This window comes from Acanthaster planci, linkage group LG06 (assembly GCF_054643075.1).
Source record: "Acanthaster planci isolate LZ-2023a linkage group LG06, COTS_SCS, whole genome shotgun sequence".
NCBI classification, from domain to species: Eukaryota; Metazoa; Echinodermata; class Asteroidea; order Valvatida; family Acanthasteridae; genus Acanthaster; species Acanthaster planci.
The window spans coordinates 9042225-9070051 of record NC_141782.1 but is presented as its reverse complement, the minus strand read 5'-3'; the positions used below and the strand labels follow the sequence as shown (position 1 = coordinate 9070051).

At 40.9% G+C, this 27827-nt stretch overlaps 2 protein-coding genes and 1 pseudogene across 6 annotated transcripts; 2 read left to right on the top strand and 1 right to left on the bottom strand.

Annotated features, from left to right (window-relative positions):
* Positions 1–96: 96 nt before the first annotated feature.
* On the top strand, positions 97–11910 carry LOC110975642 (lysosomal protective protein-like). The gene is made up of 12 exons (XM_022228274.2): positions 97–256; positions 2962–3161; positions 3619–3778; positions 4237–4323; positions 4808–4972; positions 5253–5344; positions 5736–5820; positions 6130–6309; positions 7359–7501; positions 7931–8006; positions 8506–8700; positions 9449–11910. Exons 1-12 carry the CDS (start codon positions 200–202, stop codon positions 9530–9532), a joined length of 1524 nt encoding a protein of 507 aa, XP_022083966.1. The 5' UTR covers positions 97–199; the 3' UTR covers positions 9533–11910.
* Positions 11468–27773, bottom strand: LOC110975640 (uncharacterized). Of its 5 annotated transcripts, none has more exons than XM_022228271.2 (13): positions 27533–27768; positions 26353–26461; positions 25243–25454; positions 24636–24737; positions 22868–23077; positions 22226–22415; positions 20198–21362; positions 19585–19831; positions 19209–19347; positions 18196–18338; positions 17474–17620; positions 16634–16726; positions 11468–15703 (listed from the first exon to the last, which is right to left on the bottom strand). In XM_022228271.2, exons 1-12 carry the CDS (start codon positions 27539–27541, stop codon positions 16676–16678), a joined length of 2724 nt encoding a protein of 907 aa, XP_022083963.2. In that variant the 5' UTR covers positions 27542–27768; the 3' UTR covers positions 11468–15703; positions 16634–16675. The 5 variants fall into 5 exon arrangements, 4 of the variants coding, with proteins under 4 accessions (XP_022083963.2, XP_022083964.2, XP_022083962.2 ...); XM_022228272.2 differs by having other exon boundaries at positions 11468–14572; XM_022228270.2 differs by having other exon boundaries at positions 11468–16726; positions 27533–27767.
* Positions 14788–15723, top strand: LOC147798796 (trace amine-associated receptor 13c-like; annotated as a pseudogene).
* Positions 27774–27827: the final 54 nt, after the last annotated feature.

Genomic DNA, 27827 nt, shown 5'->3' with positions numbered 1-27827 from the left:
CTGGAACTTGTCGTCAGTTAGCTGGAGGCTTCGTGCATATCCCATACACATAATGCTATTACTAGCCTAGCCGGTCGCAGCCAAGCCAGCTTTGCATGACGCGGCTAACTCGAAAGCGAGACCTACATGTACTGTACCTGCTGGTCCGGCAGCACGCGCACTGTACAGTGCACCGGGGCCGTATCGGTGCATTTATCACATGACTGTTTCAAAGGTGCTCAGAGCAATTTACTTTGAGGGTTTTGATATATATTCTGTAAGTATGTCGGCCAAGGTAATCTTAAGCTTTCGCGAAAACGTGACCAATTATCTTTACCATGTTCATGCAATGGCCATACAACTTTCTGTTTTCCTTTCTCCACAATATACTGCACAGTAGGCTTAGTCCTTTCTAGGCCCAATGTCTGCGTACCGTGTGCACATACGTACGGTGTAGGTAGGGTTAAGTGTGGCTGCTCACTGAAAATGTGTGTGGACATCTTTTCCTACCTGTCACCATCATAATATATATAGCTCATGTAGCTAGGACCCAATCCCTGCATTTATCTTGTTTCCATGCTTTCCCTCGTCTCTGGTCAACTCGCCCTGAACACATACGTATCACAGCCTTTTTAAACTTTTCTACTATCCCGTCTGACATATCTGGGTCTTAGAAACAGTCTTTTCTTTTCATAAATCCCAACTCCATATTTATGTTGCATATGTACTATGTACATGTTCTTTTTAAGTAAAACTAGTAATTAATTTACAGTTATTTACATGTTATCAATTTGTCGTATACAGTGTTGGCCTATGTACATGTGTACCTCGTCTCTCATGCATGTATGTTTTTGTATTTATTGTATCTTTATTGCCAACTGTTTATTTACTTAATTCACTCAGCATGCTCAATTCTTATATTTTTATTCCATTCCACTTTTATTCATTTCCATTGATTTCATTTCTTTTTATTTCTTTTATATTGAAATATTCATATGTTCTAATATTTTATTGTATATATGCATATTTATTTACTTTACACATACCCTGATGAGCAGCAGCAGGTCTTCTTCTCATTTTAAGTACTGTTTCAGCCTCCTGTTTGCCAATTATCCTTGAGACTTTCAGTACATTTATTGTACACTTACATGTACCTACTGTTCTTTTACACATGTATTATTTTGTATTTATTGTCTCCTTATTTATTGTGTCTTTATCATTTTTTGCTTATTCATTCAATTTATTCAATTTCATAAGCTCTAGCTTTTGGTTTCAAATACTTTAATATATTAATAGTTTTATTTATATTTATTTACTCTGTACACAAATTGATGCGGAGTTGTATGTCTTTTGCCTCAGTGATTGCTATTGCTTTTGCCTCTCCTATGCCCATCTTGTATGTGATGAAGGAAGAAACGGCATGAATAAATAATAATAATAATAATATGTCCATTGTAGAATGAACGTTAACGGTTAAGACGGTTTGTCATCAGCAGGGCCCAATGCCTTTTGCGAGTTTCATTTGAATAAAATTTAGGTGGAAAATTCCTCCATGATTAGAATAAATTTGAGGAAAGAGTTCCATATTCGTGGATGGACTTTGCATGACCTTGGGTCAGTGCGAGGTGAAACCAAATGCATTTTACATTTGCTTTGTATGGCAAAAGTGCATTCACCTTCTTGTTTTCACCACACTGGCCGGAAGTCATGCACAAGTTGCATTCTCCGAGGCTTAGGCCTACGGATATCCCTTGTCACACTGTGCACAAACCTTAGAGTCTAGGTCTGGAAAGTTGTGTTTTCTAAGTAAATGCTTCAACATTTTCACTACCAAAATTGACTTTTTAGGGGATTTTATCACTTTCTGATGGCTAGTAATAAACTACAAGTGAAAATTAGTGATGTCCGTGTATGGAACTCTTACTCAACTGAATTCTCTATACTAAAGACACTGTTGCCATACATGTATGTACCTTGTGATTTGGGGCAAACTTTTGCTTAGTTGCATAAAAGACACCTTGCATTTATACTCTGTTTTCAATGGATAAGATGGGCACAAAGGAACCAGTCCATCCAGAGATGGTGCTCGCTATGCAAAAGCTTGCCCTGACCCACGAGGTATAGCAATAGTGTCTTTAGTCTGGGGAATTTAAATGGTTATATTTATGTGCAATGAAAATGGTTTTGTTCAAATTTAACTTGCAAAAGACTTATTTCACAGCACTGCTGAGCACATGATTTTATGCTAACAGAGACTCCGCATATTTCTTGGATACTGTAAGCAGTAAGCCCATGTTATCAAGCAAGCCCACCCAGCCTAGACTGAAGAACCCCACCAACCATGAGACTAAGTTTGGCTCTGTAAATTTCCATCACATACCACAAACTACAAGTAAGACCCTGTCCCGCCCACTGAGCCCAGCCAACACCCCCTCCCCCAAGCAAGCTCCTCTCAGCTGGTCTTCCTACATGTATCAAATAAACCCTGCCCAGTTTAGTTGCCCCCAGCCTACCAAGCAACCCTTGTCCAGCCTAATCGCCGCACCGAACAGACCCCCTCTCAGTCCAGTCGCCCCGCTGGGCCAATGGAGCAACTCCTGCTCAATCCGATTCCCATGCCAAATATACCCTTGCTATTCCAACCGTACAATGTATGCTCAGCCCAAAATTTGTTTCGTTATTTTGACTGCTTGACCGCCTTTGTCTACCGTATATGCACATCTGCTTAGAAAACAGCCTGGAAGTTGATTTGTGAACTTATCAGAAAGGATGACTTGTCTCGTTAGTTGATTGTACAAACATTTTAGGTGCCAGAAAAGTCCAGTTGTGTCAATGAGCAGGTGGGTTGAGCTGTCTGAATGCGCAAGTTTTTCTATTACCGTATGGATAATGTAGGCTCAGCTACATACATGGTTCAATAAATAACATTTTTGTCCAATAATGTAATGGAACAAGGTGGATATTTTTCCATTGATTTTGCAGACTTTAAGCAAGTGCCCCAGCATGGAATGGATTACCACTTTCATCGCTTTGCTCAGCCTGGCATCCATCAGTCTGTACCAGGCTAGTGCTGCCTCTAATCCAGATATCATCAAGGCCATGCCTGGATTGCTGAAGCAGCCAAGCTTTGACATGTTTTCAGGCTATCTGGATGGCACAGGCACGAAGAAGCTGCATTATTGGTGGGTATGGTGTACATATGTGCTGCAGTGAGAGAAAAACTGCAATCTTCTGATGGCACTTTTCCACCCTGTGTAACCTAGTATTGATCAGCCATTGCAATTTCAGTGTGCTGGAAAAAACATGAATCAAGACTTTCCAAGCTTGAGAGAGAATACTTGAAAATTTTGTGCCTTTGTAAATCCCCATGGGCTTCGCACAGCCACCAGCAAGTGACTTCATTTGTTCACACACAAGTCTAGAAGTCTTTTGAGCAGCTCCGTATTCTGCGTTGTTGCTTAGAAATACAAGTATCAATGTGTTGGACTCTTTCCAAGGTTTGCAGGTTTTGTGGGCTTGTTCTCCAGCAAGATACATTATGTCAGTCGCTTCTCCCGAAACTTACAGATACTCATGACTGAAAAATGATGGTAAAATGTTCAACTGTAGTTGGTATCCTTGTGCCTTTTTGTCCTCCAGGTACATTGAGTCCGAGCATTCGGTGACAGATCCACTCATCATCTGGCTGAGCAGTGGACCAGGCTGTAGCACCATCTACAGTGCCCTCACTAGCAACGGTCCGTTCAGGGTCCAGCCGGACGGTGCCAGTCTGGAGTACAACCCGAACAGTTGGAATCTGGTGAGGATAACAAGGCTGCTAGGATGCTTTGAACGAAGAATCTCTTGTAGCTTAGATTATCGGGGGGGGGGGGAGAGAGTCACCAGACATTTTACAGACAACTTTCGTAACAGCTCAAGAGATTCTTCTCTTTATGTTGTCATTGTTATCTTAGGCTGTGATTACCTTGAAGGACTTTTAAGTTTTTTTCTGGAATTTATCGCAAGAGCCTTTAAACTTGGGCAAGCACATGACAACAAAATAACTTCAGAAGTCAATTTATAAGTTGGTCCTGATTTTGATTTGGTTTGTATGAAAAATTTACATTTTAAGCACAAGATGTAGAAAAGTATGTATTAGAATGTACATCTTCCTTCTATAGACCATACATGTATTTGTAGATCAGCCACGCTAGTACTTCTAAGAACTTTAAATTTGTTTTAATTTTGAACTTGAAGTTTGGTTTTTGATTCCGACAGAATGCCAATTTATTGTACATCGATGCTCCAGTTGGGACTGGTTTCTCATATTCTCTTGACAGCTCATACGCCTCAAATGATACAGAAGTAAGTTTTATGACTTGTGAAATTATTGGTTACAAATCATTTGATTCTAATGAATTCAAGTCCAGTCAAGACACATTCATTTTGTGTCCTTGATTTCTTTCACTCAAGTTGCTGAAGAATTTTTTTCTCATTATTTAGACAGAGACTTGAGTAAAGTTTGCTCTTATGAAGACTGTTTAAAAGAAGAGAAAAAACAGCTAAACGTGATTGTGTTCCAAAATGTTTGTTGCAGATGGTCAATTGCTTGTGTGCCAAGAAATCCTCACTCTTACAAAGAGGGCCAATTTCCATTAAAACTCCACGAGCTTAATTTGTCAACCTTGGCTGGGTACGATTGAAATTCTTTACTTTTGAAATACAGAGTTCATCATCGAAATGGAGCATCCAAGTATAAAAGTCTCAATCACTGAGTTGAGCAACAAGTCTGACTCAGCTATGTCCTTCCATTGTTTTGATTGTTCATTTTGCTTGTAATCATTCAAAGGTGACAGAGGATCACTTCCAGGCTCTTCTGTCCTTCTTCACCAAGTACCCCAACAGCACACTCAATGTCATCTACATAGCTGGGGATGGGTACAGCGGGGTCTATGCACCCCTTCTACTAGCCAAACTGGACAGTGTCTCTCAGAAACTACCACTGCAGTTCGGGGTAAATACCAGACACAATCAGACTGGAATATCTCAGCTCCAAGTCTACAGCCTCAAAAGCCAAGTCCAAAAATACTGAGCCCCTTTAGCAAAGGGTAAAAACCATGAGTTTCTTTGTCGTAGAATGGTTAAATCATTGATATTACCAAAGATAAATACCAAAAAAATGAACATACAATTTCAAGAGTATCTCCTATTTCTAAACTCTTTGGTCAGTCTTTGGTCAGTCTGATAACAGTTTTGAACACAGGTTTTACATGCTCTTTTTTTCCTTGTTGCAGGGCATTGCCATTGGTAATCCTCATACTAGTCTAGTATTGCAAGACAACTCGCTTATTTATTTTGCTTATCACCATGGCATTATTGGGGACAAGTAAGTAGAACACTTCATTTTTTTTTTCATGTGAGACTTACACTTGCACATGCGATAACATTCTCCCTAGTCTCGTCCTATAAATGAGTGTTTTTGTGACAGCATATGGTGGCATTTTTCAAATCAAGCTGAAAAATATTTCTGAATGTATCTACCACCCACCTCTGTTGGGCCACAGTCATCTTGGATGTGTCAGAAATGAGGCATTTTGAGCTGTCATATTTTCAAAGTTTTCACTAATGATTAATATTTGCCAACTTAAATTTCATTTTCTGAAAGGTAGTCAGGAGTGTTTTCCCAGTTATTGACTGCTTTTAAAATTGAAGAAATAAGTTGTTAATAGGAATTCGAATACAAGCTGGGCGATAACATGCTTGTTTCGTATTGACAGGCTCTGGTCTGTGCTTAGCATGTCCTGTTGTCCACAGGGGAAATGTAACTTCCACAACAACACCAATAAGCAGTGTGAAAGTGCCGTAAGTTGACTTTGTTGAAAGCATTTAAAATAAAACTGGTGGTGACTTACAAAAGTGTCAGTGATATCTATGGAAATTGAAAACGGAGAATTTTTCAAAATACACCTTTTGATGCTGTGGATTATCATTACGAATTGTAAAGAATGATGAAAATCTGACAAATCAGTCTGTATTGGAGGTAGTAGGAACACCCCTCTCCGAATAAAAAAGAAATGACAAGAAATCTTTATCAAACTGGCTGCCGTAAGTGGCTTGCAGAGACCCAATTTGTCTCAAAAATTTGAGAGAATTGTCATTTATTGCGCACAGGTAAACGAAACAGTGCATGATGTGCTTAACATCGGTATTAATCCCTACAAAGTCAATGGTGACTGTGCTGGCGGAGTACCTGTGTCCTCAGGAATGGCTGGTCGGGATGGATTCTACCATTATCCACCGGGGATGCAGCATATATTTGCCAAAAGTAATCTCATTCAGAAGCAGCAAAAGGTATTAAGGTAGCATGTGTATGAAGTTTCTATAAAGATTTTCATTGATCTGAAGTGCTCAACCTTGTCATTGGAGAAGCAACTTATGCCCAGTTGTTAACCACCCCTTCCCCCAAAAAATTACTCCATATGAAAAAACAGTTGGAAAATGAACTTGTGAATCTGTTTAAGCATCACTAGAGCAACTGATTTTCTGTTTCAAAATGGGCAAATTTTCCATTTTGTAAAATCCCAAATTCCGCTTCAGAAATAAAATTCAGTTTCATACCTTATAGCATAAAAAAGGAGAGCGAGTTTTAAACTATGTGCATGCAAACCGTTTGCCCAACCTTACCCCCCCCCAAAAAAGGAAGAAAAAAGTACCGTGTTTGGAAATACTCTGCAATGTTTCTAACGTTTTTGGGGTGATAATTTTTTACTGTGAAAATTTTGTAAAAATCTACTAGACAGCTGTGGCATCCCCTCGATTTGTCACCAGCATGACTGTCAGAAACTTATTACAATCAATTTACGGACAAATCATTTGTCACTCCTTGTGTACAAGATCAGATTACATTTAATGCATGTACAGAGCAGTCATAGAGTAGGTAGGGCACACAACAGCCATTGATCATAATATGTTAATGTTGGCCATCAAACCGCCATTTTTATTTGGCAGTGGTGTGACAAAATTCGGAAAATTAACGTTAGATCTGGGCCTTAAAATGCCTTAAATGTTTGTGAGTGAAACCTTTGCTCTTCGTCAAAAACTTCCAAGGGCCTATTCAGCTATGGTGCACCAAGCTCACTAGGTTTCATTTAATTCACTTAAAACGCAAATTGTTTTCTGTTTTACTGCCATGGTTTGATCGTTTCGCCATGCTGTATAGCCTCATCTCAAGGTGTCTATGCGGACTCACAGAGTATTTAATAGAGAATTAAAGGGATTTTGTAAGGAAACTTGATCACAGATTTCCCAGGCATCAACGTGTCTATGCAGACCACAGACTTGGCAGTGCGTAGAATATGCCTGTACAGTTAATACAGGCTTTTTTTCTTGTCTCTGGGTAGCACATTAAAGGGATTCCGTCATGGAAGCTCAAAGCAGACCTGACCTGCATCAACACTACTGCCGTGACCAAGTATCTCAATGATCGTGATGTCCGTTCAGCCCTGCATATAGGAGACGATTTCCCCACGTGGGAAGTGTGCAAGTAAGTACAGAAAGCAGTGCTGACTAGAACACAGCCTGAAATGGGCTCACATTTGAGCGTGCAGAGAAAGTTGTATCTGTGCATTATTATCTTTAGCCACATCCCGCTGTGAAGTTGGAGTGCATGTTGCTGAGTTTACCACTCACAGTTTGTGGAACACAATGGGGTTCTGTTAGCTGCAAGCCATGTCCAAATTGCTTGGCTATGGCTAGAAACAACGCACACACCCATGGAAGCCCCAGGCCAAGTGATTCAGCCATTTCCTTTAGATTTGCATGTTAACGTTGGCTGTGGTAAGATCATTGAAACGTAGCCTTGGTTTTATGACATTAAGACAGTTGTCACCTTTCTGCTTGTGTGGAAACAGCTTCTTGATCTTAACATTTGCTTCATTCGAGTCATGACACTTTGTTTCTTGTGCCTGTTCAGTGCCACCGTTGATCAACTGTACACTCGACAGTATCCTGACATGTCCAGCGTATACACAGACCTCCTGAACACATTTGTAAGTAAGAGTTTTCTTTGGCAGAGTTTGGTGTGTGTAGACGGAGCATCAGATCTTACACGTCAGTTGCTTTGCACCCAAAGATGTAACATTTTGATTGCCAAGATTTGCTGAAAAATATCCAGTCATTGTGACCATTATGCATTTCTGTCTGTCAGTCTAAAAAAGTGCCCAGGATACTAGCACTGTAGCTAAGAAGGCTGGAGAAACCCTGTAGAGATATGACAAAGAAATGTTCACCTCTGCAGCAGGGAGGATAGAACCTAGACAAATATTAAGGTATGAAGACCTAATCCATGTCGGCCTGGTTGGGATTCTAACCTAGGTCACAAAGTTGGAAGTAAGGAAAGTAACTATTGTGCCCACCTAACTCTTGAACCAGTAATGTGTCCTTTGGCTTCTCTGAGTATCTCGCAGCCTCCGGCCTGTTCGTTGTTCATCCATGAAGTCCCTTTTCCAAATTGATACCAGCCTGTTTGGGGGATTTTTTAACGTACAGAAGTACCGCCTGTTAGTCTACAGCGGAGACCAGGATGCCACTCATAACTTCCTGGGCAATGAGTGGTTTGTGACCAATCTAAGAAGGGAGGCCGAGGTTCAGTGGCGACCTTGGCTGTACAAGAACGCTGACGATCAAGACCAGGTAGCAGGCTTTGTCAAAGAGTATGACAACATTGCCTTCCTCACCATCAAAGTAAGTGTATTGCCATGTTGACTGAGCCAGTTGGGTATTCCAAATGTACATGCTCATAATGAATTGTGTCCGAGGTCATTCACGAACGGCAATACGCATGCACAAAGACTGCCCTATAGAGGTTATGCATTAACACGTCAGGGGGCAAGAGCTTTGTATCACTGGGATAGGCTAAAGTAAACCTTTTGTGCACTCATTGTAACTAAATTAAAATAACAAAAACAGCCTCCAAGACACCACAGAGATGCCAGCAACACATAACCTTTGCCAGTATGGCCATTTGCTGACCTGCACACATGCTGTTTGTTCTCAAATGACGTTGCTTTTTTGAAATACCGTTGCAGCCCACTGTATTTATTCTTTGGCACTCGCCATGTAAGTAAATCAAGTCAGTGAAACGGTTGGTACACATAATTTTTCTTAAATGTGTTCAGTTTTCCAGTAGGCGGGAGGCCTCAATAAAGAACTTCATGGAAAACACTCTGTAAGAGTGAGCTTGTGTGTTGTCTCTGTTTTTTAACAGGCTATATTTGAAATTTAATTTGTAGAAGTCGTAGTCATTTTGCCCAATTGTTATTGTTCCATGAGCCAGGCACCAAGATTTGATGTTTGAAAAAGTTCTACAAAAAACTCTGGAAGTGTGAAAATAGTCTGAGATAACAACACTTCTCTAATGGTTGGTATATTTTTTCATGTGGATTTTGGGTACTTCATTTTTTTTTTTTTTGGTGAAATTTTGTATGACCAGAATGCAGGTTTCTGGGCACCAAGGGATCAACCTCTGGCCACCGGCCTTCTCATCTACAATTTCATCAACAAGAGGCCATATTGAGATGCCCATGGTCATCCACATCAAGCCTAGTAGCAGGTGCCAGGATGAGTGCAGAGCAGTTGGGGCCGTCACCTAAAAGGGGGCAAAGCTTTCTGGGGGAGGGGCGCTCCTCTTTGTTAGCAGCAAACTGATTAATTATTAGTGGTGGAAGGTGTCAATTCTGAGGTGTTTCATTCAAAGTGAGAAGTTTCATCCTGTCCATCTGTGTTTTCTGTCTCTTTTATGGGGGGGTAGCCTTTCTCCACCCCACCTGACATGCACAAGTGCAATTGCACTAATCACAATTGCCACTTCTTAAATACATTGTCTCAAGAACTATACCCATGCTTGACGTGGCTTGTTCAAGTGTGTTATTTTGCTAATTGCTCAAACAGATTGGATTTTTGAGAAAAATCCCCCCCCTCAAAAAATGAAATTTTTCTCAGGGTGAAAGTTAATCGCTGGGCAGTCAGTGCAGAGTCAAATCACACACTATCAAAGTGAACTGTGCCAGAGGCTTTCCTCTTCCATTGCTCATAAGCCTTTTGCGAGGTAAATATGAATAAAATCTGGTACACGGAGTTATCAGATTGCACATAAACATAGCAATTTGAATTCCCCAGACTAAAGACACTGTTGCTGTACCTCGTGACTGGGGGCAAGCTTTGACATAGCGACCACCATGTCTGGAATGGCCTGGTTCATGTGTGCCCGTCTTATCCATTGAAAACAGTGTATTGGTGCAAGGTGTCTCTCATGTAAAGCAAAAGCTAACCTCCAAATCACAAAGTATAGCAACGGCGTCTTAAGTACGGAGGATTCAAATTGTAATGTTCACAGGAATTTAAAGAACTCAGTGACCAGATTTTAATCAAATGTAACTCGCAAAAGGCTTATTTACCTAATGGGGATGTGTATACCTGTACTGTTCAGCATTATATGCCTAGTGCTTTCTGGGAAGATGTCTCCAAACATCAGTGGTTGGATTTGAACCCACGACCCTGTACTTACTAGTGCAGTGGTCTTAGTTATAGGGCCACCCATTTAGCAGCTGGTACCGTGATGATTGGATGATCATGTGTTAATTGTGGACATTTGTTGAAATTATCTCCTTCAGTATTACACCGAGATCTTGTATTGTGATAGTCTTATATGTATCACACCATATTTTACTTTTTACATAATGACATCAGTGTCTAATGAATTTTGCTGTTACTTGGCATGATGACCTGTGAAGAATTAACTTTTATACAATTCCGATTGGCAGGAATTTGAAAGAAATTCAGTACTAAGATACATTGACTGAGGCAGCTGTATGGGAGATATTTAAATTTATGAAACTCAACATTGTTATAATTCACAACTAAAGTCAACTAAAAGTGAGCTGCTGCACGGGACTCTCTTTTGACTTGAAAAAAATTCAGCCCTTTTTAATTGATCCATGTGATCTTTTCGTTTGAACATTCAGCCTGCTGTGGCCTAACAGCAGCTAGAAATAAATTTCTACTGTACATTTTATATGCTTCATACCTTGGGTGCAGAGTGCTGAAGACTATTTTTCTAGGTTTTACTTTACATTGTATGTCGTGGAAATCAGACAAAAGAATGGTTTTTGTGAGTGTACCCTCTAGAATTGAGATGAAAGAGGTGTAAAAAGGGGCCCTTGGGTGACAAATGTATTCATTTCAGCGTACACCCAACAAGAAGTCTGATAACTTGATTTATATTTCCGACACTCTTAATACATTGAAATTTATACAAAGTAATCATTGTATACATTTCTGTGTTGTGTGTCCGCACTTTCATTGTTGGGTCTACATTGTTCCCCTTCATTTCTACCCACAAGGACAGCATTCAAGGAAGCAGGTTAATGTTAATAACAGTATTTTTGTCTTTACCACAATAAATTGTACAGTTTTATCACATAGATCATGGAAGTCAAAGGACAGCTGTATGTGCAAGTGTTGCTGTGCGCTATTTATTTTCCAACTTTGCTGAGCTTCAAGACATAACACAGGTTTGCATAAAAACTGTTTTAAATTAATTACGCATACATCAGAAACTGTGCAAAAAAATGCATTCTAAGAATAAATATTTTGGATCAGAAAGAATCACAAATATGTGGAATTTGTAAGTTTTTATAAATACTCCGGGGCCTGCGTGTAAACATTTTCTATGTAAAACGTTTCCCTCATTACTCTCCAGCAATTCATTGCCACATGTACCGTACCATTTTACGTACAAAGCTAGTCTTTCCATTCTATTCTTGTTAATTTACTTATTTTTGTAACTAATCTTTTAATATGCTCCATGATTTAAAATTACACTTGTAAATTGACAAGTGAGGATTACCATATCTTGATAATAAAAAAACCACCCTTTATGTCAACATCAAACAATGCATACTGTTACATGTTTTTATACAGTAAGAGCCAAGTGGCCATTCAGCAATTAGTGAAGACTTTTTAGTTCCAGCTCTGATATATTTCACTCTGTATAACCTTTAAATATACATGTACATGTATCTGTCAACTGTAAGGGCTATTTCCAGTACTTACAAGATCACAGAGTAAAACTTCATAGATTAGATTGGTGGGTATGCTTACATATACTGTACATGTGTTGAGCACAATTACGGTTGTCAAAAAGACAACCGTAATTGACATGAGATGGAAAACACTAAGCACATTATACAACACAATATCCTTCATGCAGTACAAACGTGATCCAATTTTGGTAAATTTTCACTTTTACCACAGTCACTTGCTAACGCCAGTAATTTTTCAAATTCAAAATAAAACCCTGGTTTTAATATGCTGAACATTCCATGCATTTTGAACACTGTCAATAAACACATGATCAGAGAGGAAATGACCTCCCCAATATCCTCAGACTGTTGAAAACTGTCACTATCACCTGATCAGTCTGTATTAAAGCTCAAAACAAACTCTATAGTATTAAATGTTGTGACAATTGTTTAGCATTGCCTAGTACTGCCTTGTATAGCCACGCATTGTTACATCCAACCACAATGGCTTCATGCATAAACAAATGATCGTCCTTGGGTGACAAATCAAGTATGTGACATTCACTTGCTCAAGCACATCTAGCAGAGAGTATGCACAACACTAATTTGAGATAAAACAAAACTGTGCCTTCACATTCACTAGTTGTAAAAAAATCAAGGGACAAGTGGTACCATGCTCGCTTGAAAGCCTTGCGTACTGTGGTGGCACCATGCTCACTTGAAGGCCTTGCGTACTGTGGTGGCACCATGCTCGCTTAAAGGTTTTGCATACTGTGGTGGCACCATGCACACTTGAAGGCCTTGCGTACTGTGGTGGCACCATGCTCGCTTGAAGGCCTTGCATACTATGCTCACTTGAAGGCCTTGCGTACTGTGGTGGCACCATGCTCACTTGAAGGCCTTGCGTACTGTGGTGGCACCATGCTCGCTTGAAGGCCTTGCGTACTGTGGTGGCACCATGCTCGCTTGAAGGCTTTGCATACTGTGGTGGCACCATGCTCGCTTGAAGGCTTTGCATACTGTGGTGGCACCATGCTCGCTTGAAGGCCTTGCGTACTGTGGTGGCACCATGCTCGCTTGAAGGCTATGCATACTGTGGTGGCACCATGCTCACTTGAAGGCTTTGCATACTGTGGTGGCACCATGCTCGCTTGAAGGCCTTGCATTCTGTGGTGGCACCATGCTCACCTGAAGGCCTTGCGTACTGTGGTGGCACCATGCTCACTTGAAGGCCTTGTGTACTGTGGTGCCACCATGCTCACTTGAAGGCATTCCGTACTGTGGTGGCACCATGCCCGCTTGAAGGCATTCCGTACTGTGGTGGCACCATGCCCGCTTGAATGCCTTGCGTATTGTGGTGGCACCATGCTCACTTGAAGGCCTCACATACATACTAAATTATTCTTTCACAAGAAGGGCATTTTCAACTTGCCAAAATGACGGTCCCTAAAGTTGAACGGACACAACATGTGCACATGGTGCCACTGCAATAATGGTATATCCTTGGAATAGTCTTCACTGACAACCACGTGAGCAGCACATTTACATCAAAGAAGTTTATTTACATCCCTGTTCTTATGCAAAAGTAAAGCTTCACTGAACACTGCCTGAGCAGAGAGAATACTTCCAAATAATCATCACTAAAATACGGAAAGAAGAGATGCACCCAAAGCTGTATATAGAGAAAGCTGCACTGCTTCAAATTTTGGAAACGAAATGGCTGTTCACTATGTGTACATGTATATTAGAGCGTGAAGCCATCGTATAATGTACATGTACTAATTGTCCATGTGCACTGGCATGTACATCTGCCAGTTTGTTTCCAACAATGGTGACACTCATGTCGCAACTGTGTACACAGCTCTACCAGTTCGGAAGATGCTCCGCCAGTCTCAAGTTATTATTTGAAGAGACTTTTCCTAGAATGTCTATCATTCATGTTATGAGCCAACAACTCTATCCACAGAAGGGATATTGGAAAGCCGCGGGCAAACAAGCAAAACTGTCAAACCTAAATGAGCAACTTTGAAGACGGGATATCTTCTACATGTAGCTGTCTTCCAGGAATTTAGCTTGAAAGTACATGTACTTGTATTACTCTCTTTAGCCACTGCCTTGCTCGACTCTATTAAAAAGCTTCTGTAAAATAGACCTTTCTTTAGCTCTCCAGTACTGCCGCCTTTGTTTACTGGTGATGTACACATAATGAGGTAAAATTAGACTGACTCTATCTCCAGGACTTTGATTTATTGCCTCAATTACTGTCACGTAGAAACACATGCTCTGTTGACACTATTAGTTAGCAGGGATACAACTTCCTGTGAATGACTGCAGGCCAATCACTCATGCAGCACTCCTGTCATAGATTTTTATCAACGTAGCATTTGCAACTGAGTGACCATGATCAAGCCACTTCCAAGTTGCAAACTTGTGTCACTGACTGGAGGAATTGTGCAGGCGAAAGGGACTGGTTCCTCTGCAACATGAAACTCGGACAGGAATAGCATAGCATCATCAACGATAGAGTGGATGGCCTTTCAAAGAAATAATATAAACTGAATTATTTCAAGAGCAACAGCATTATCCAAGTTTAGTTTGCGAATACTCTAAAAAAAAACCTACTGGTTGATTGATTGGTTGTGGAACAATGTTTGTGACTTTATTACTAAATGCGACAATTCTAGGGTTCATCGTGAACATTTCTACAGCCCTGCCTAGCGAGTCTTCAACTCTCTAATCTTCTAATCTATCAACAGTCTTCACAGCTCTCTGCACCTGCTTCATTGCTTGTAGCAGACTACTGATCATTACCGGAAACATTCTCTCCACAGTGGTCACCCATCAAGTGCCAGACATTGCAGACAGCACCAAGATCCTGATGTCATCACTCACTGTCTACAACCTCTTGCTTGGGTTCATAAAGATGGCCTTCTTCCCCAGTTCCTCAGCACTGGACCAATGGCCCAGTGCATGACCGATCTCCTATGCCAGATTGTCTCAGGCCTGTTATTAACCATTTTGTGCATGTCGACAAGGTCACTTGTTTTTAAATATTGAGCGGTGCATTGCTGTCACTCGACAGTACCACTTTCCCTTGTGGTGTACTCGGCATCGTGTTATCATCCTGATTACCGTAACATCAACGGCCTTCTCAACATTGGGCATTGTTGCATCACTCCTTCTCGATACCCCATGTAGATATTTACCTGCCCTGGCCCTTTGCTTTTACATCGGCTATAAGGAATACCTTAGCTCTCCTGTTGTTGCTCATTGTACCAGTGTTCCTCATGTGTACTCTTTACTACCGCATTATCAAAATCAGCGGACAGCATCAACGCCGACAGATAAACAATCATCGACCCGGTAATGTCAACAATTACTGCAACAATAAAGCTCTGAAAACATTTCCAGTTGTCACCTTGACTTTCACCAGCTGTTTTACGCCGGTTCTGCTCATGAGAATGGTTGATAGTTACACAACGGAGCAGAGATTCCAACCTGGCTCCAGTACATAAGCTTCTGGCTCTCGATATGCAACAGTGCCTTCAATGTCTTCATTTACTGCCTCTTCAATCGGTCTTATCGTCAGACGGCTAAAAACATAATTACCAAGCAGCTTCCCTGTTGTAACCACTCAGTTGCACCAGTTGACATTCAACTGCATACTGTAAATCGAGGCACATGACGAGTCTGAATGAAACAGGAATGGCGGGCAAACGCTGACAGACATAACTTCATGTAACTTGAACTTGCAACATTAACATGCTTGCTGTGTTTACAATTTCATGTCAGTGTTTCTTAGTGGTTCTGAAATCACATATTTTCTCTGTGAGCATATGATTTCATTTGGATGAAAATGTCTTGAACTTATATCAGACCTTCAAAGAAGCTAAAAAGGCACAAATCACAGCCTGATAATATCATGCTCAGGCACACAGACATGTTTGCCGTTTTCTCTCGGTTTACTGAAAGGTAAAACAACTTGAAATAAACAGTACTGCCTGCATATTGCCATGGGTAGGGAGAGGACGGTACCCCGTCAAGAGCAAGGAAGGGCTAAACAGCAGGGATTGCTAAAATAGCAATGCTTTAAAAAAGAAATGATAGGAAAGGGGTATGCGGTAAACAATAGCAGGACCTCTGAAGTAGTCAGTAGAAATGCTTCCGGTTTGGCACAACGCATGACTATGCAAGTAAAATCTACTAAAAATTAATGATATTGGATCTTAATGGAAATCAACTCATAAAAACTGGCTTTGTTCACAAGGCAGTGTCATACAATCCCAAGTACTGCATTTCCAGTGTTGCTTCCGTCTAGAAAGTCAGTCTCACACAATACTTCTCCTTTTAATTGACTAATCTGATTAGATGCTACAACTGCAGTTGCACCGCACTCACACACACACATTCCTCATTGACTCACACAGCTCATGGAAAGCTCACTTCCACGAGCTGTCAATGAGCGTTATGCCACCACAGTAATGGCCTCTAAGCCTGGTTGTAAAATTACACAAAACACTGGCTGACTTTCAGCATGACTTGGATGATAAACCTTCAAAACTTTAAACTGCACCGTCTGTTGTTAATACACCTACCAAACAGTCTTCTGGCTATTTCCCATCAACAACTGATTCACCTCATGGCCTGATGTTGCATTTCCCTTGGGTCAGAGCGTCTATTTCAACTGGCTGATTGCATGAAAATGACAAAAACCAGAAAAACATGGAAAGAAGAACTGAAAAAATATCTGTTATGCTGAGCTAGAGCCTCAATGACATGATTTCAAACTCAAAAAGAAAAAACAATTTTTACCAAATGTACATTGTAAATATTGCACTGTTAACACACCAGCAATGCTTTGATTCCAATCTGTACTTCCTTCAAGGCCAAAATGTTTTTATTAATTGGATTTTGAACCTACTGACTCCAAATAATAAAATTTTAGAAAAAAAAAGATTTTTTTTTCCAGAACCAGGATTTTTAGTGTTTTGCAAAAGAAAAGGCGTTGTATTTTTTCCTGATGCAGTGTTTTCAATCAGCTGAAACAAAATTTATTTTATTTTCTTAATACACCCAAAAGCACTAAGAAAACTGACCGATAGTTCTATTTTTTTCCCCAGCCTCTGCTCCTGCAAAATTTCATGCCATGTTCGTAATTCAATAAATGAAAAGATGCTGGCCTAATAAGTAAAAAGAATGCCCAATTCTTGCCTGCCACGTTTTATTATTATTATTTATTTAGTATCAAGAACAATCACAAGCAATACTACTCCTCAATTAAGACAAGAACAAAACAGTGCCTGCAGTAGATGCCAGGAGAAGAAAAAGTCAATTGAAGGACTATTGCCCACAGGCCTTCTCCTCCAATACTACAGGCATAACAGTCCCAACAAAAGAGGGCACTCTCACTTGGAAACATCAATTTTCACACTGACCTCTAGTTTTCGTAGTCGCACGGTGCATTCTTTCATTCTGTCATCCTTGCCTTTGTCAGCCGTCCCCGTTGAAGACGGCAATCTCGGTAGATACTGCTCCAGTGTCGGGATGCGTCGGACGAGTTGGCACTCAGAATCTGGACGCAACTAGGGGTGAGAAACAAAGGCACACCCGATTGACATTCAAAATGATATGTTCGGATGTAGCAATTAGGGAAGGGGAAGGTGGCATGTCTAACTGCATGAGTGAATCAAGTCCATCCCTTGAGGCTGTGGTGGATTCTTTTTGGCAAGAGTTGCTTCCCTTCAAAGAGGGGAAAAGAAGTTTTGTGCTTGTGAGGGTAGAAATATTTGCTGTACTGTGTGAATTAGTAGTTGGCTCCAGATATAAATGTGACAGTGTTGAGATGCATACTACAGGGCAAGCTGAGATGGTCTAGTGAATGGTTTATGAGCCTGATCAGTTGAAGAAATCTAGATCAAACAAACTGTTTTGAGTCAGTAACTACAGAAAAGTGTAACTTATTACGAATGTTATGCAAGATTAGTCATCCTACCAACGCACAGAAATACCAAGTGTCAAAATTAACAAGGCTGAGACAGAGAACGACAGAATACAAAGAGAGCATCTAGCACCCTGACAACATGCACTAGTATTGCCACCATGCCAAGTCAAAGCACCACACTCGTCTCTTCATGCAAGGGGCTGGTAGCCTTATTACCTCAATGCATGGCAGACTGCTACTCTCCGATGTGGATGTGGAATCCTCATCCTCGGAGTCTGGTACCAATGAGTCCTCACTGTCTGATGACTGGCTCTTTTCATCCACTGACATGCTTGCTTCGCTCAATGAAGAACTTTCCACTGTTAGTAATCAAATGACCCCCCAAAAAAGAAAACTTAACAATGTGTCTGTATTTGAAATGTTTGTCCTCCAAATAAATGAGTACTTTGGTTTGCTTTTCCCTGTATTTTGCAGTTTGGCAGTTCCATCCAAATGGTCTCTCAGGTTTTTTCTTAAGGATTAAATATTTTTTAACCAGTCTTTAAGTAAACGGTAGCACACATAATATGTGTATATTATACGTATCTAAGCTAATGGAATACAGAAAGCAAAGAGTGTGTCAAAAATATGATGGCTTCTGGAAATTCAGAGTTTGAACGATTTACATACATCCCCAAATCTACCACTCCCTAACAAAAGTCTGTATATTCATATTTGTTTAATTGAGGTTGGAACTTTGAGTTTTAAAAGGAGTACCATTAAAGGTCAACAGGCATCACTGTTTATTGATAAATATTAAAGGTATTTACATTATATTCTTGGAAAAAGTACTCAATTGTCACATAACAGCTATTACCGACACAGCCGTCAGTTTTGGTTCAGTTCTCAAGAACATCCACTAGATAAATGGAAGATCTTTAAAATGAAATGCAAAAATGGTGAACATGAAGGGTACGGTACTGGCATTTCTTTGACAATCATAACAGCGCCATACTTTCCTCACCTTCAAACTCTATGACAAGGGTTCAAATCCCTATCAAGGCCAACATAAGGATTAGGCTTTCAGTCCCCTGCCTAATTAATTCCTTTTCATCTTCTGTTTTGTTGATTTTGTTTCAGGTCTTTTTGTTAGATTAGGCAGAGAGCTGTACATAATTTCAATTAAAATCAAAACCAGGGTTGTTACAGGTATTACAAAACCGTCATCAAATACCACTGTGCTGACTCACAGTATCTTCGGACTTTGCTGTCTTGACTCAATCTTTTCAGCTTAACAATGGCCATCTTTGGACATGGAATCTTTGGGGATTGATCTCCTGCTCGAGGGCAAGAGCTTGTTGACAGATCACCTGTCCCGGTTTCAGGTTCCTGTGAAGACATTTTACATCCAGATTAAGTTTAGATTTGGACAGCATACATGCTAAACGAAAACATGCTGGTCCAAGCCAAGAAGTAAGGTCAGAGTTGAAGAGACTTTGGAGAAATCTGAAACTCATAATTTGGTTAACTCCAAGAGATACTGGACAAAAACCCAGATATCTAAACTTCAGTTGAAATGGTAATAAGTTCCAACATTTGTCAAACCAACTATTCAATCACACTTACCATGCACTCACTGTCCCCACTGTCACTATGTGACCCCTCTTCTGTCTCCAACGCTTCTTCCTCATCCCTGACCTCAACTCTGACCTCTGCTGTCTCTGACTGATCACCGCTGCCGCAGTCCAGGCTCAGGGTATTGTCATTGCTACTGCTGACAGTGTTATCCTGCTCAGCATGCTGCGATGCTGCAGCACCACCCACAGCCTCAGTGGATGCCAGAGTGTCCATGGTCCCAGACAGCTCACTGTTGCTACAAATACACCATGTTAATACTCAGTGAAACTGGAAGTGGGGAATTACCTGCAAATGGGAGGGTCTGACACACCGGGGGGGTAGGGAAGAGGAAATACGGAAAGGAACAGGCCTCCTCATGTATATTAACAGTGGCAGGCTCTATCTTCCTCAATCTTTCAAATCCTGCCAAACCTCAAGATGGATTTGAAAGGATGTGGGAAGGCTAAGATGCATGCACTGTGTACTGACATTACAAGAGACAAGAAGGTGGCACTGATAAACAAAATTGATATTGGATGTGGCTGGTTCACTAACATTTAAAACAACAGGAAGTTAGGGTTAACACTGAGATTTTTTCCTTTCAAAAATATTAAAAACTCACTTGGTGCTTGTTGTTCCATTGTCTCTGTAATGTGTTCCATTTTTCAGTACTGTGATTGGAAACACATCAATTTCAGAAATTATGGTGTCTTGAAATGGATGGGACAAAGTCAGGTCTAGTATATCATCCTGTATGAAGGTTGTCATTGGTGAGCAGGATCGCGGGCGTTTGAGGGTGTGGTTGAACCCCTGCAACCCAGCAAACAATGACACGCTGGTGCTGGACTTTTCACTGGAGCTCTGTGAGCCATCACTGCTTCGGCTGGCCTGCGATTCGCTGACTTCTTGGCTGCTAAGCCCACGTATTCCATTTCTGTTCACCTGAGCTTTGTATTTTTTGATGGAATCAGCGATTGTGTGATTGCTGGGTGATTGACCCTCGGTGAGGCCGATGCAAGACCAGCTGTCGGCAGCCATGTACTGGACCCGTTTCAGCCGAGACCGGCTTGGAAGCCCATTCTTACTTAGGTAAATTCGGCTTTTGCTGACCGGCAGTGAGACAGAAGAGCTCAGGGGCTTAGATAACTGCTTCTGGACTGGCCTGACAGCTGGACGGCTTTGCTGAGGAGATGCTTCAACAGAAAAAGAAAGCGGATTACTCAAGACAATTGAGTCTGTTGATCGCATGCAATTCGGTTCCAAGACATCTGATCCGGGATCCGTTTTCAGCATTATGGGTGTCTTTGGAAGGATCTCGATTATTTCAGTCGTAACCGGAGTTGCAAGACCCAACCTCGCCTGTTGTTGGTCCACAACTTCAAGCCTTGGAGGGTGAGCTGGTTCTAAGACAGCAGCGTCTAAATATGTTCCTGATGGTTCATCTCTCCTAATTTCACTGCAAACTTGGTACGCGGCATCCCAAATAGGGTCTGAAGACTGGAAGAGGGAAGATGAACGGTGGACTCCAAGAAGATGCGCGGAGGGCTTAGCAGTCTCATTCTTATGAGGCTCTGTGGTAAATTGGACTGGTTCATTGCTGGAACTACCGTTGGAAGGATCCGCGAGTGCAGCATTGGCCCTTGGGTTTTGGGGAATGGAGGAAGGTTTTGGAGAATCCAACAGTCCAGTCTGGCTGTCTGATGTTTCACTGGATAGCACAGGAAGGTCAAATATATCTGTAGCACTCACTAACTCATCATCATCATCATCATCATCATCTTCCATGCCTACAATATGAGCAGTTTATTTAATTCCCAATCAGAATTTGTTACATTGGAAATGATTAATCATCTACAGCCACTCAAAAGTGTCAAACTAAACTTCAAAACTTAGACGTCAAGTCCATCATGAGTCATAATGGAAAATATCCAAGAAATGGTCAGTGTTGTACAAAATAGCAAACCCCTTCACACACTGCAAAAAAGCATGCCGGGTCTGTCAGCTCAGCTGCCCTGGCCGGGCATACGATCGTGCACTGGTAGACTGCAACACGTGAATATGAAGTCAGAAACTTACAGTATTTGAAACAGGAACTATAGGGTATTTTTTCAGGGCACCACTGCCAGGAAGAATGGGGCACCTGGCAATCATTGGCAATGGACAAAGTGGAAATTTTCAGCGCACCACGGCCAATTGTAAGGGCACCGACTGCCATGGCTGCGGTGAAATTTGAGAGCTGTGTTTAAATGCCAAGAACACTTTTTATGCGAACAATCTTCAATCCTCAAAAAATTTCCTCTAATGGTAGGAAACCAAAGGTATCCAACTTCCTCAATCTCATAATAACCAACCTTCAGGTGGATTTTGAAGGATACGGGAGGTCAAGGTTAGTTTAAGGGTACAGTCACATTTAAGAACTTTCTAACTGGTAGATTTTTACTGAACAAGGCAACCAGGAAAGATCTGGAATTCTTGTTTCCTTGAATAGAGGCTGCTTTGCCCAATCTAACTACAGTGTAGTCATGAGTCTATAGATGATTAACAATCAGAACAACATCATCAGACATATAATTATGAAATTCTCAGGAGCTATTCTTTAAATTCTTCACCCACTGCCTAGAACGTGACTTTTTATCAAAGGTTATCTTACTGTCTTCTGTCTCCGTCTTGTTCTCACTCTCTGCCGTTCCTTCCTCTTCCCAGGATTCCCTGAGGATGGCCAACAGCTCTGCTTCAGACGGAGGTCCTCGGAAGCTCACCGACAGCAGCTTTTCCATGCAGTTGGACCGGGAATCGGCAACATCCCGGGAGATCTGAGAGTGAGGACCTTCAGAGACAATCTAAGAACCCAAAGACGACAGAGAGGACATGGATCATTGAACTACTCAATGCGATCAACAATTTCCACTCAACATGTAACAAATGTTTTTTTAATTGCCACTTGGGGCTGCAAGTATTAATTGATCACATGATTAATTGATTAATAAGTAAATTATTTGGTTATATTTTTGCAGTCTAGTTTTGAAAGCCCTATATATGTAACAAATAGGCTTCTTTTCCCGAAAGCACAGGAACAGCCAAATCCTTCCCATGCCAAGTCTCAAACATGGACCACATTTAAAAGTCTGTCCAAAATGAAAAGAGTGGGGGTTGAAAACAAAAAGGGTCTATTTGGTTGAAAGGAACTTATTACATGTAGATACTGTGAAAACTATCAGGCCAGTATATAACTGAATTATTAGCCCACGAAAAACAAAAAGTTTGCTGTTTGGTTAATCAAAATTGTAACTACCTGCTCTATCACAGGAACGCTCAGTCTCTGGTTGAGTTTATCAACATAAAATCGCAGCAACTGCTGAATAGCTGTCATAGACATTGAGCTGAGCTCTACGTCCATCTCACTGCAAAAGTATGCTTCTCTCTCTGATGCACTCAGCATCAACCTCATAATCAGGTGACGATGGCGCAGCTGGTAAGTGTTCATTTGGTACTCCTGTTTACTCTTCAGACAAATAATGAAAAATCTTCAAACAACAGCTGGTTCCCATTAATAAAAATTCTGCTTTTGTTTTCCATTAATACGTTGATGAATTTAAAAGAAAGTCTGTAAAGGGCAAAGAAGTCCCAATATTATACCATTTTAAAGGAAAAAAATTTAACTTGCCAACCCGCTTCTTTTTGGAGGCTGCCTGAATTACTCAAATTTGTTACCCCGGGAAAGTTGAGGTGAAACAAAGCAATATGTCAATAAATCCATCGTAAAAATGCTAAGTTGGAACTTCTATCTTTAGAATCTGTCAGTCACTTTTCCACATCAGGCACTTGACCTTGTTATCTCTCAAACGCGTCTTCTTATGTCTACATCCACCTACCAGACTACAGTTTGTAAAACTGCCCAAGCATCTATGGAAACCGCTGGGTTTTTGAGTTCTTGTGAAACCATTGTAAATGTGTCCAGTTTTCTTGTCCAACACGTCTCTTTCATTTTGTGTCTTTGAACATTAGAAACACTGCTGATTTTGGAAATTTTAACGACTTCACTCGGGGGGCATTTATGAATGTTGATGATGCTGGGACAGGATGATTTTCGTTTTCTTCTGTTTTCAAAACTCTTTAAAAATTCATATCTTTATTTACTGGACACACCCACACGAAGGACTGTCTGGTTGCTACTCTTATCTGACAGACAACATCTATTGATGCTGGAGTATTTCAGCCAGGACTGCTGCCTTGTAAAAAGAGCCCAGACTGTGCGGTGTTATGTAATTTTCTTTTGTTCACAAACCTGGCACAGTGTGCTGCTGACCTCTTTTCAATTGGGGCCAGATTAACGTGCAGCAGTACTGTGTGGCTCATCGCTGCGGTGGTGGAGTGCTTTTGTCCCCTATGGTAATCCGCTCACGCTAAATCCCCAAAAACCGTGGTATACTGTTTCAAAACAAGGCTGGATTATGTCCGCTACTGAAAGTAAAAAAATGTTGGTAATGCCCAGCAGCCTGGTCTTTTGTTACGAGTACAGTCTTTTGTTACAACGCCCAGTTCCCTTTGTCTGATTTCAGAGACCCCGGCCACGCGTATAAAGAATACGGTTCCGGCAACCCCGGCAGCAAGACGTTAAAGAACGATGGCTGCTACCTTGAAAACAAATGGCTTAATCTTTTCTCTTTTTTGAAAAACCTGGATGCTAACCCTTTATTTGGCTTAATACTGTGGGAACTAAAGTTTACAACTATGAATTCTGCCTAACATGGCAGGTAATGGAATCCAGTCCAGTTATGAAACAACCAGTGTTGTATTTGAGTCCGTCACAAGTCCCCGTAAGTCTGTCACAAGTCCATCACAAGTCATTCCGTCTTGAGCCAATTCACAAGCTATTCAAATGAGATGTGACAAAAGCATTCTTTTGTGATTGTTCACCCTGTTACTTAAGACTGGCCTTGTGAAGGGACTTGTGACTGGACTTGTGATGGACTCAAATACAACACTGGAAACAACCTTGTGAAGTTCTAAGATCAGACAAGACTTCAGCACAGGAAGGGAAATTTCCTTCTGTTCCTTACCACTCCAGATGTCTTCAGTTCAGCTTTGGGAAAGTACTTGTTGAGAAGGGCACAAACATCGGCATAGTCAAACTTCTTCTGGGACAGTTTGTTCAGCAGCACCTAGGTTATGAATGAAATCAGCAAATCAAGGTGTTAAAAAACATAAAGGTACTTTTTTTAACATTAAACTAAATCAACATAGGTCAGATGACAAAAAAATAAATTACCGGGTGCAACCAGCCATGTAGATAGATATTGTTCAATGCATACTATCTTGATTGTTTTTTAAATTCACTTAAAATACAGCATCAAGGGGAAAGTTGTGTGATTTTTCCCAAACATTCAAATTCCTGTGTAAAAGAAAAGAAATAATTGAAATTTTCTCATTTTTTTTTTCCAAAGTGGTATCATCCAGAATCTGTGAATCTTTAATCCATTAAATTAAAAATGCTGCCCACAAAACTGATGATGACTAGAACCATACATCAACGGTATAAGTGAAGTCTGAGTGGTAGCCATGACAAGAAGAAAAAAATGCAGCATAAGTCTACAAGCTTCGTCTTCAGGCTGCCTCGAAAATACGAAACCACTTTCACAGTCCACGAGTGAATGCAATCACAGTTACCTTGGTCTTAAGACCAGTGGTCAGTTTGACGTACTGCTTGACAGTCACAAGATCAGGGACGGCCTCATTGATCATGTCCAGGAGATGCAAGGCGGTGTCGAAGTCCACTATGTCTTCACGCTGGACAATGGAAAAGACGGTCCCCGCAACAAGGCGATGGTGAGGGACGCTGAGCACCTGGAAGGCTGATTGCCCTCGATGGTCAACTATGGCTACAAATCAAGCACACAAAATGACCAGCCATAAATCAGCTATCAACAATAAATATTTTATGAGTGTCAACTGTCAAGTTTGTCAGGACAAGCATTCCTTCCAGGGCTAAGTCCTCTGATTTCAACATAATTTTTAATACATTGTACGCCCTAAAGAAATGGGGTTCTGCACTATAAATGAAACCATGGGTTTCTCAAAAGTGTCCCAGGCACTGTAGCTCATAGCCCTGAAGAAACCTATAGAAAGAAGATAATGCAAAGCAAATAGGTTAAGAGGTCAGGGAAAACTCCAGAAAATTCTGGGTAAAACGTGCAGAGTCCAGAAGGAACTGAAAACCCAATCCACATGTTGAACGAGTTGGGAATCGAACCCGAGCTGCACAGATGAAAGATTACTAGCACTACACAAACCATTCCATCAAGTTTAAGCAATGCCAAAAAGGGCTTGACTAAGTTGCCTTTAAAAGTTCAAACCGACCCTCAAAAAACAACGAGCTACATACGCAATCACACGTATGAAGCCAAACCACGGTTCACAACCATGCACAATGTATGACATCTACATGTAGATTCTCAACCAACCATAAAAACTTCACGTGTGAAATTAGGCTCCTATAACATTCAGGCTTTATTTTCCTTTAAAAAAACCCTCCCTGCCCACAATTTCGACCCGGGATTCGAACCCACACCCCATGCATCACAAAACATTATGCTGTAACCGCTTGACTACCGCAATTCACACAGGTTGACGGTGTTTTTACTGTTGATATACCGATGAACTGCTGCAACGTGGGTCTAATACCCATTGGGCATGCGCAATACACACACAACCACTGTGGTTTGGCTTCATACATATGATTGCATATATATCTCAAAACAACCTTCAACTAGACCATACCTGAGATGACATCATCCATGTAGTTCTTGCAAGCATAGTCTAGGATCAACTCCTCTACAGCTTTGCGATCTCTCTCCAAACTCCCCTTGCTACCTCTGTATCCAGCCATCTGGTCACAGTAAAAAGGAAGCAAATCCACGAGTCTTTGTCTCAATTGGGGTTACGAATTGAGTTCTCCATCCGGCTTCCAAGACCACTTTTTTGAATTTCCTAAATATCAACAAGTTTACCGATACCGATGTAGACCATACATGAGCGAGAAAAAATTGGAAAGAAACCTTTGTCTGTTTGTGACAAGAGATGGGATGAATACATACATACAGACACCGCTTGACACCCTCCCCCTTGAGGTAATTCCTCATTATCTTTACAGCAAAATTTGACTTTTTAGGACTTTTATCCTACTTTCAGCAATTTTCAGATGGCAAACACTAGTAACAGAACAATGTAGGAAATATCAGTGGTGTCCATATGGATACTTTCCCAAGGGAAATTAGAAATGTTTGGCCACACAGGACTTACTGTATACAGGCCTTTGTTAAGGTTTGTAAAATGTTAGCATGGTTAGTGCTCTGGATGCTGGAATTACTACTACTAGGCCTACTGTAGGTCTAGTAACACTGTATTTTTAAAGTAGGCATATTATTCGCATAACGCCAGACCTGGAGGAGAACTCCTCCAAACATGGGTGGGACAAAAAAACTAGTATTTATTAGGTTAGATCAGCATGACTGGAACTAAACAAATTGAGCATATGACATGTATAATGTTTTGGGGAACTGCCTGGAGACCATATGATATATAGGCCTATAGGCCTAGGCCCCCTACACCTAGGGCTAACGTTAACAAATAACAGATGAACTGCATTTAATATTTAACTACCCCGTCACATATGTCGCATATATTGTTGATACATGTAATTTAAATAATATATCTTTTATCGGTGTTTCATGTGAATCTTCTCCTTTGGCTATATTCCCTGAATTTTTAAATGTACACATATACATTTATTGTCCTGTATTTCAATTTTTAGTTTTTGTACCTTTCCTGTAAGTGGCAATTTTCTTGTTGTCGGAAACGGATAATAAATAAAAATAAATAAATAAATGAATCACAAATTAAATGATCAGATATGACTGCCTCAGCTCAGCCCAACAGGCATGGCAGGAGACTGACTTACATTGTACATGTTTAAGGTACGGAAAGAAGGCCAAGGGGGCCTACCAAGACCGGCAAACGTTTCCTTGTCCACTTCAAAATCGATGCCTACGAGACAAAGACGAAAGCCCGACCTTTAAACAATGCGCATCAGGTTTCTGTGAAAACTTCACGAATCGCATTCATGTCCTGCGTTGTTCACTGTACAAATTTGAGACCTGTACTATTTTGTAAACATATGAGAAAAAAATGATATGGCATCTGCCATGCAGTGCCCGTGATACTACTTGAAATGCCATACACTCGATGCGATGTGG

What these genes read in the sequence shown, in the direction of transcription:
- LOC110975640 (XM_022228271.2), bottom strand. An exon ending in GCAGTCTGCCATGCATTGAG is followed by an intron (nt 17,621 to 18,195) that starts GTAATAAGGCTA and finishes TCTCACCCCTAG; the next exon opens with TTGCGTCCAGATTCTGAGTG. An exon ending in TGCGACTACGAAAACTAGAG is followed by an intron (nt 16,727 to 17,473) that starts GTCAGTGTGAAA and finishes TCATGCAATCAG; the next exon opens with CCAGTTGAAATAGACGCTCT.
- LOC110975642 (XM_022228274.2), top strand. Translation starts at nt 200, where the DNA reads ATGACTGTTTCAAAGGTGCTCAGAGCAATTTACTTTGAGGGTTTTGAT. An exon ending in CCCACGTGGGAAGTGTGCAA is followed by an intron (nt 7,502 to 7,930) that starts GTAAGTACAGAA and finishes GTGCCTGTTCAG; the next exon opens with TGCCACCGTTGATCAACTGT. An exon ending in CAGACCTCCTGAACACATTT is followed by an intron (nt 8,007 to 8,505) that starts GTAAGTAAGAGT and finishes TTTAACGTACAG; the next exon opens with AAGTACCGCCTGTTAGTCTA.